This window comes from Pygoscelis adeliae, unplaced genomic scaffold, assembly GCF_000699105.1.
Source record: "Pygoscelis adeliae isolate BGI_AS28 unplaced genomic scaffold, ASM69910v1 Scaffold103, whole genome shotgun sequence".
NCBI lineage: Eukaryota > Metazoa > Chordata > Aves > Sphenisciformes > Spheniscidae > Pygoscelis > Pygoscelis adeliae.
The window spans coordinates 5,222,695-5,231,449 of NW_008824723.1; the positions used below are offsets into that span (position 1 = coordinate 5,222,695).

Sequence of the window (8,755 nt, forward strand, 5' to 3'; positions counted from 1 at the left end):
AATAAGAAACAGCTGATGTACAGTATTTTCAGAAAACGAGATCAATCGCTTTTTAATAAACTCCTGCCAGTGTTATTGGTTACCCTGCTTTCAAGAGGTATCCAGACTCCAGTGAACTAAAGCTCTTGTTACTCTGGAGCTGTTTGTTTTACTCCGAACATATATTGACAGTCAGGTTTACTCCTAATTTGAGTGTCTGCCCTTCTGATCTCTGCCCTGAAGTTCCCAGCTGATTCTTGGAGTAGTTAGCTGAAGGCAAGCAAGAACCTTTCATGTCCTCATCCTTCCTAAAGAGATTGTTTTGTGCAGGATCTGGTATTAATTTGTAATATGTATTTAAAGCGCATTTAGGTGTAAAATTCATCCTATGGACTGGGAATTCAAACCACAAAATTAGTTATGATAGAACCATGAATTATGCTGGTCGCGTTATGATTTAAGTTGTATATTAATGCAGATTATGGTATTTCTGTTATTAGGAAAGTTGAAACATCAAAAGCCATGGAATACAATATCATGCAACAAAATAAGTCACTTTGCATTGATACAATTTATTTTAATTTGCTGAACTGAAATAAGCAGTACCATTAAAAGCCCGTCTGTGCTGCTGCGCTTGTTCATCCTGTTCTGTGCCTGTGCTCGCACGAAGGGGGCTTGTGTCACTTCACCATGCCAGATCAGGAGAGGTAGCTTTGGGAACGTGTCATAAAGCAGACTGAAAATTGCTGTGGCTTACATCTGTTTTTAATCTGAAATCAGTCTTCTGGTGATAAAATTGATTCTAGAACAGTGACATAATCAGTTTATCCAGTCTAATTTCTAAGCATCTTTCTCTCTGAGTGTTAATTGCAGGCCTCCCACGCTTCACTGTGGGAGGTGGCTGACTAGACTCCTCAACAGGAATAAAATTGCAATTAAAAATAACAGTTAAAAAATATGTGGTAATATTTCCATAAGGGAAGTTTTTTATGAACTAATATTTTTCTTGTATTTGTTACTCGCCCTTCAGACTGTGATTGTCTACTTCGTCTAATTTTGTGGTTACTTGTAAGGCATAACGATTGCACAGTTGAAAATTAGGCTTTGCAAGCCTTAACACTTTATTTAGGATTTGATAATTTATGATTCTCAATCTAGAATGATTTCTGATTAATAAAAGTAAAAGCCAAGAATAATATTGCAGTGTATGCAGGCATAATAGTAATTCCTCTCTTCGGGTTACTATAGAAAGGCAGTTTGGAGAGCTCTGTCATTGAGATGGATATTTGTGTGACTGTAGCAGATTTCTGCCTGTGATAAATGTTCCCTCAAACAGTTATTTAGTTACTAGCCGATTACTTTGTCAGATATGCTTGTGTTGAAATACTGAGATACTGAAGTCTGTTGTGTTGTGGCTATCAATAGCAGAGCACGTTTGAATGTCTGAGGTCAGGATTTCTTCTGAATAATGAAGTTTAAATACTAATTCATCTAATATTGAGAGCAAATTTCTCTTGAGCTTGTTTGGATGGAGTATTCTCGTATCTTTTCATCAAAATGGCAGTGACCTGACCAAATTATGTGCATTTGAGTGATCCTTTTGTGCTCTTTTTAGAAACGAGATGAGATGTTGATAGCACGATGATGTGGAGAAGTGTCACTTTTTTCTTTTACTGAGGTGCTGAAATATACTTATTGCTCCACAGATGGCAAAGCAGTTCAGTCCTGTATCAGACACAAATGTTAATTAGGAAACCCAAGAAAGGAATAATTTGGGTAGTGTTTTGTGTCGATGATAAGTATCCCGGCAAGCTAAGTCCACTTGAAATACAGACAAAGGCAAGAGCCTGAATAGTAGACCAGTCTTGAGAGGATTATGGTCTTAAATAAGGTGGCTGATTTGAAGCAGTGGAAAGGCTCCGCCGTGGTCATGCGGCTCGTGTCTTGTGCTAGGAGCCAGCACGCAGAACTGAGCAGCTGCTTACGGCTGCTGGCTAGATTGCACGGTATGGTGATGACTTGCGTCTTGCAGCTGGGAACACTGGCATTTAAAAGTGCTGTGTGGTGTGCTGGGTGATGTACTACTTGCTGTTGCTCTTGCTGCCCCTGTGGCTTTCTCACTCTGTGGCATTTTGTTCCTGAGAAGGCTGCCTAGGAGCTGGAGTAAGTTTCATGTAATGTGTATGTTGTATCGTAGTAGAATTGGGTTGGTCTGTCCAAGCCTGGAAAGCTGCCTCACGGAGTCAACCCTGAGGTGTTCTTGCCTTTTCTCCGGAGTCCTTTTATGACTGATGAATTTACTAAATTATCTTAACGCTGCTTATTTAAATGCTTTTTGTTGTTTTATTACTGAAAAAAAAAAAGAAGGGGGAGTTCAAAGAACCCATTCCAGATCAGCTTTGTATTTGGTCTTGTTTAATATCTTGACCGCTAGCAGGTATTTTTCAGGATCTTTTTTCTTTTTTTTGGTTCAGCACGTTAACCTGCAAGTGTTTTTCCATGCTGATACTTTTGTTGGGCTCATATGTTGAGAGACACCAAAGGTGACTGGTGCCTCCAAGTGTTTACAGCTGGCATTGAAAAACCTGAACCCCTTATGACTTTGCAGAGCTGCGTTTTTGTACAGTATGTCCTTGGCATGGTCCTGAAATGTCTGATGAAGATTAGGCTTTCCTAACTACCTTTAAATGAAACTTAAAGCTCTCACAATATTAATGAACACAGTAATAGAGAGTTTTGAACTACCTCAATAATGTGAACTTTTATTCTAGTTTGATTATTTGAAAATTCCATTGTCCTATTTGATTATAAATATTAGCAATGAAAAGTATAACTTGAGTTTTGTTTTGCCATGTTATTTCCTAATTTGCATCAGATAAAGATTAAAAAACACCTAAGTATTTCACTGAATAAACTTTTCTGAATAGTGCAAGATAAGAATTGTTAGTATATGATCCTGAATTCTGACAAATTACCACAGTATTTTGCATGTAATTCAAATGCGGACTAAATATACACATGAAAGACAATGAATGATTTAAATATTATTAAAATCAATGGAAACTGCAATAAGCAGAAGTGTAGATTTTATACATAGCACTAAAAATGTTGTACCAGAGCTTAGTTTTCTCTGTTCACATTGTGGAACATTAACTTAAACGATATTGACAATGTCAGCACCTTTAACCCTTACTGTTGACATGGGTTTCTATTACAGTGAAATAAAAAGGAAACAAAAAGGCTTAAAAGTAGCAGCAAAAGTACGCTTTAAACAGTACAAGTAGTTTAAAAGTGAGTGCAAATTCCAAAACAGACAAAGAAACTTTCTGTGGCATGTATTGTCTTGTACGTAAGACTAAGACCTAGGCATTCATATGTAGTAATTATATGTTAAGCGTGATGATATTATTACCGATACTTGACATTTCAGTGATCTGACCCGGCCAGTGATCTGGCTGCAATCCTTACGGAATGCCTAGTAAATCTGTCTTCTTGTTTTCAGCACCCTCGTCCCATGTACATGCCTTGCATCTGGAAATGCCTTTAACCAATAGTCTAAAGTTACCCAAAGGGAATAGTAAAAAAAAGAGGTCTTCCACATCAGTGAGCTCTGAAGGGACAGAGATACAGTGCTCTGTGCCCGTAAAGGAGAAATGTTTTGAGAGTCTGAAGGAGAAAATATTAAAGAACGTGATTGAGAAGGACAAGCATTCAGAAGTTGGTAAACTACAATACTTTTTGTTTCCAGTGCTTTAGACAATAAAAGTAATTGTAAAGTGACGTTAAAAATAATTTTATTGTTTGTATGTTTCTTCTTATTATGTACCATTAGGACTTTTTACGGTCTAATGACTTTTACAAGAAAGTGGGTCATCAGCCAGACATTACGCTTATGTCATATATTCTTTTTCAATTTGCAGGTGCAGTGAGAATGGAAAGAAAAGGAAAACTGGAAGAGAAAAGTTCTTCAACATATGGTATGTACAGAGCACTAATATTTTTAGGAAAAAAGGAAAAATTCTCTAACACTTGATGTCTCTGAAGAGCAAATGTAAAAGCATAAAATATTTCCTGGGCCCAGTTGCACTTCTTTTATTTGTTTAGGTCTTAAAAACAGTTTTTATATATATGACAAGTTATAGTAGAAGAGTAATTCTATAAGAGAAAGTGAAAGTGCCCATAGCAAGGATCTGGAAGGATCCAAAAGTACCTATGAGAGGCCTGGAAAAAAAAAAAAGTTGGTTTTTTTTTTTTTGGTCGAATTAGTGATACTGCTTTTATTTCCTTGTACTGACAGATTTGGGGGGGAGGAAAAACCAGTTAAGTGTTACTAGCAAAACATTTGACAATTCTTGAAAGAGAATATAGATTAAGAGGGCTTTGGTTTTATCTTGTGTTTAAAAAAAAAAAAATTACTAGAGATGGACAAGAATTCATAAGTGATCCTACCTTGTTTTTTCAGGAGGTAAAAGTTCTGTTTCTGTATTCCCCAAGAAGATAAGGTGACTCCAATTTGTGTGCAGGAAACAATCCTTAAATACTGACTTTAAGGATTTATTTTCTGTGACAAGTCAATTTCCTTGTTATTTATCTCGCTGCTGATAGCTTAGAAAATTATTATAGAGTGATAATGTTGTGCAATTTATTTTTGTCTGGGGAGGATTAACAGGATAAACAGAATTTTTCTGAGACAAAGTACTTGTCCTCATACGTATACCAACAATGCTTAGAAGTGAAGTGCAGTATTAAAAAATGTCTCATAAATTTTAGTCAGAATCGGTTTTCTATGAGGATGTCACTGTGTAGTAGAAAGTGCTGACAGCATCAGCAGTTTTGTGATACTGAAATTTCCTTCAAATGACTTTCTGTAGGCCTAATGTGTGTTTTTAAGATGATATTATCTTTTTAGTTTGGAATTTTGCACTTTTGAAAGCTTCTTCTCTTGCCCAAACCTTTTTGTTATAAGCTGTAAGTAAAATAGATGTTCTATGTTATTTAAATAATGTCACTTATTTTGTGTACTTTGCTGTATTTTCTTGTGCTATGATACCTCATTTGGAAATACTTAAAATGGTAAGATGTTATTTGTTGAGAGAGATTCCTTTGAACCATTCTACTAGCAACTAATGAGAGACATGCCCAAGATACCAAGGAAATTACCTGAATCATTTTGATCTGACTAGGCAACTGGAATACTTGATCTTGAATGTCATGTTTACGTTTAGCCAAATGAAGCAAGTAATTTGGAATGGTACTGCTGTTTTAAAATGTTTAATTTTTATTTCAGGTAAAAAGAAAGAAAAGGAAAAGGAGAAAAAAGAGAAGAAGGAGAAAGATCATAAATCAAAACAGAAAAAGAAGAAGAAGAAAAAGAAGAAATCTAAACAGCATGGTAAGTTCAATTTACATTTTTTTTTACATAAGCAAAACCACTCAGTGTATTTCTGGCATTAGATGTTAAAACTTGTTTCTAAACAACACGAATGTCAAATTTTAGAAATTTCAAAGAATAGGTTTTAGCCTTAAATGTTGAAAGGACACGTAGGTCTATGACCTAATTTTTGTATTTATAGCCTGTCTCTAGGTGATGGACATAGATATTGCATAGATGTTTTTTCTTCCTTCAAAAGATATGTTTGCTCTTCTCATCTCTTAAAGTTCTTCATCTGAAGCTCTGTATACGCATCCTACTTATTTTGCTTGGACATTAAAATTATTCTAGTGTCTAGTGTGTTGCTAAGTTTCAGTGGTTTACTATGTAAAATACAGCCCCTCCTTAACAGTTAAGGATTAACAGCTGAGGTTGGCATCTCTGTTGCAAAAACCTTTTCTGTAGTCTTGACAAATGGCGATTCCATTTGTCTTTGTCTCACCTCCCTATTCTGATTCTTTGATCATATCGCTCATCTTTTTCTTTTCTGTTATTTCCATTCCCTAGAGGGACAAAAATATTTTGTTTTTTAGATATGAGCCTCTAGGTAGCTTGTGCTTTTTTAACAAAACAAAAAAAACCCTTTCAAACCACTTGTGCTTTTTTTTCTCCTTGTTTGAGAAGTACTCCTGTAAGAGTGTGGTTTAATGTTTTAGTACCATCCATTCTGTAACTCTCCTTGGACAATGTTTGGGTTTTCTTTTTATTAAAAAAAGATATATATCTTGCTGACCAGTACAGTTTTACTGTTTCTTCGTATTTCTTCCCCTTTCCCACATCTTCTCCTTTGGTTCTTTTAATCTCCCATAAAATCACGTTACAGGTTCCCTGGTTTACCCTTTTTTGCATCCAGTGCAGTCTTAGTTGCAGCATTATGGCAATAAAAATAACAGCATGGGAAATGCAGACTCATTCTGTCTTGTCTTATTGCCGAAGACTGAACTTGATTGTTTTTGTGTACTATGCCTGCTTACTTCAAAAAGTGTTTCAGGATTTAAAATAATACTACTTATTTTATTTTGCTGCTGGTGGATTTTTTTTAAAACATCTTTAAATATTCAAAAATTTAAAAATGAGAACATAGACTGTCCTTTCTATGCCTATCAGATTGACTTTACTTTCGTGTACCTTGAGAGTGTACTTGACTAGATATCAGTTGTAGTAGCTTCGATTAAAATTTCTTAAAGTATGAGAAGGTGAAAATTTAAAACCTTTCAAAGAATTTTCTAGAAATATTTCCTCAAGAGCATGTGGAAAAACCCTATGCATTAAATGGAGCTTCTGAGCACAGACTTTTAAAGATGCCTTGTGGTTCTCTAGAGTGATTATGCCTTTGTCTGGCCAAAATTTGTGCTATAACATGAAAATGCTCCCAAATAATGCCGTGTCTGAATGTGAACTGCAATAATCCAGGTTTCATGTACTTCACCATCTTTATATTGGAGTAATATAATTTTAAACTATAAACTTCAATTGCTTATTTTATGTACAAATTATTGGGAGTTTTTTACTTGCACTGGGAAGGCATCTAAGTATTTGCAAGAAGATACCGGCAAATGCTAGGTATGCAAGAGCCAAAGAAAAGAACAAAAACCCCAAGACCCTAAGCAGTCCTGGCTACTTCATCTGTGATTATTAAAACATGGCAGAGTGAGATAATACTCTCCACAGGTTCCATTTTTAGGAAGATGTTAAAAACTGGTGTGCAATCACCTTGTGTACAGCAATATCCCCAGCAGCACTTTCAATAGAGTTTGATAAGAGTAAGAAAAATGTTTTATAGCTCTTCTATCCTTTGAGTATATGACAGACTGAGCGTTGGTGTATAAGCATTTGAAAAAGAACTTGCGTAAAAATAAGCAAAATTATGATTGAAGTATTTCACAAAAGATCTTTTGAGCAGAACTGTTTTAATAGGTAATAAGTTAAGCTACAGATTTGAAATATGTTCAAAACTACAAATGTATTTTTTGTAATGGGGAAACTTTTACATGGTATTTCCCTGAGCCTTCTGTGTCATGTATTTCCAAAGAAAAAGGTAAATAGAGAAGTTATCTGTCAACTTTGGTGTTGAATCCTGGAATTCAGATGAATCATCAGAAAAGGCTGATGTAGTGCACAATTCAGAAGGTTTGGGAGGAGTTGGTCAAACTCCTGCTTCTCATCTGAGCATGTGATACTTCGCTGTTTTGTGAAGCACTGTGCTTGAGATCCAAAAGTCTAAGGTTTCATACTATCTGAGATGCGCTTGGTTCTCTGGTTCCATACTGCTCCGACATGCAATGGGTTCTGCAAACCCTATTCATCCAAATGGATTCAAATAGAGTACCTCTTGTAAATTAATGTCAGAGACATGTTCTTGTGCCTAGTATTGTTCTTTGGTTTTATCTTGTTGATGTTGTAAGGTGGTTTGTTATGGTGTTTGGGTTTTTTTTTTCTTCTTTTTATTCCTTTGGTCTTTTTGCCAACTTGTCTTGAAACTTAGAAGCTTGGCAGAGGTACCACATCCATATCCAATGCTTGTAAACATTAGGAGAAAACTATATACCTCCCAATGCCCCAACAAATAGAATCATAGAATCATTAAGGTTGGAAGAGACCTCTAAGGTCATTGAGTCCAACCGTCAACCCAACACCACCATGCCCACTAAACCATGTCCCTAACCGCCTCATCTACACGTCTTTTAAATACCTCCAGGGATGGTGAATCAACCACTTCCCTGGGCAGCCTGGTCCAATGTTTAACCACTCTTTCAGTAAAGAATTTTTTCCTCACGTCCAATCTAAACCTCCCGTGGCGCAACTTGAGGCCATTTCCTCTCGTCCTTTCGCCAGTTACTTGGGAGAAGAGGCTGACACCCACCTCGCTACAGCCTCCTTTCAGGTAGTTGTAGAGAGCAATGAGGTCTCCCCTCAGCCTCCTCCTCTCCAGGCTAAACAACCCCAGTTCCCTCAGCCGCTTCTCAGAAGACTTGTTCTCCAGACCCCTCACCAGCCTCGTTGCCCTTCTCTGGACACCTCGTTGCCCTTCTCTGGACACGCTCCAACACCTCAATGTCCTTCTTGTAGTGAGGGGCCCAAAACTGAACACAGTGTTCAAGGTGCGGCCGCACCAGTGCCGAGTACAGGGGCACGATCACTTCCCTACTCCTGCTGGCCACACTGTTTCTGATACAGGCCAGGATGCCATTGGCCTTCTTGGCCGCCTGGGCACACTGCCGGCTCATGTTCAGCCGGCTGTCGACCAACACCCCCAGGTCCTTTTCCGGCAGGCAGCTTTCCAGCCACTCTTCTCCAAGCCTGTAGTGCTGCATGGGGTTGTTGTGGCCAAAGTGCAGGACCCGG

General features: G+C 37.3%; 1 protein-coding gene across 1 annotated transcript in view; it reads left to right on the top strand.

The window, feature by feature from the left end:
* PHF20L1 (PHD finger protein 20-like 1) overlaps window positions 1-8,755 on the top strand; it is a 60,374-nt gene that overhangs the window by 33,144 nt on the left and 18,475 nt on the right. The window contains exons 12-13 of the mRNA XM_009323362.1: window positions 3,900-3,956; window positions 5,267-5,371. Of these exons, the coding sequence (XP_009321637.1) occupies window positions 3,900-3,956; window positions 5,267-5,371 (162 nt within the window). The remainder of the gene's footprint in view (window positions 1-3,899; window positions 3,957-5,266; window positions 5,372-8,755) is intronic.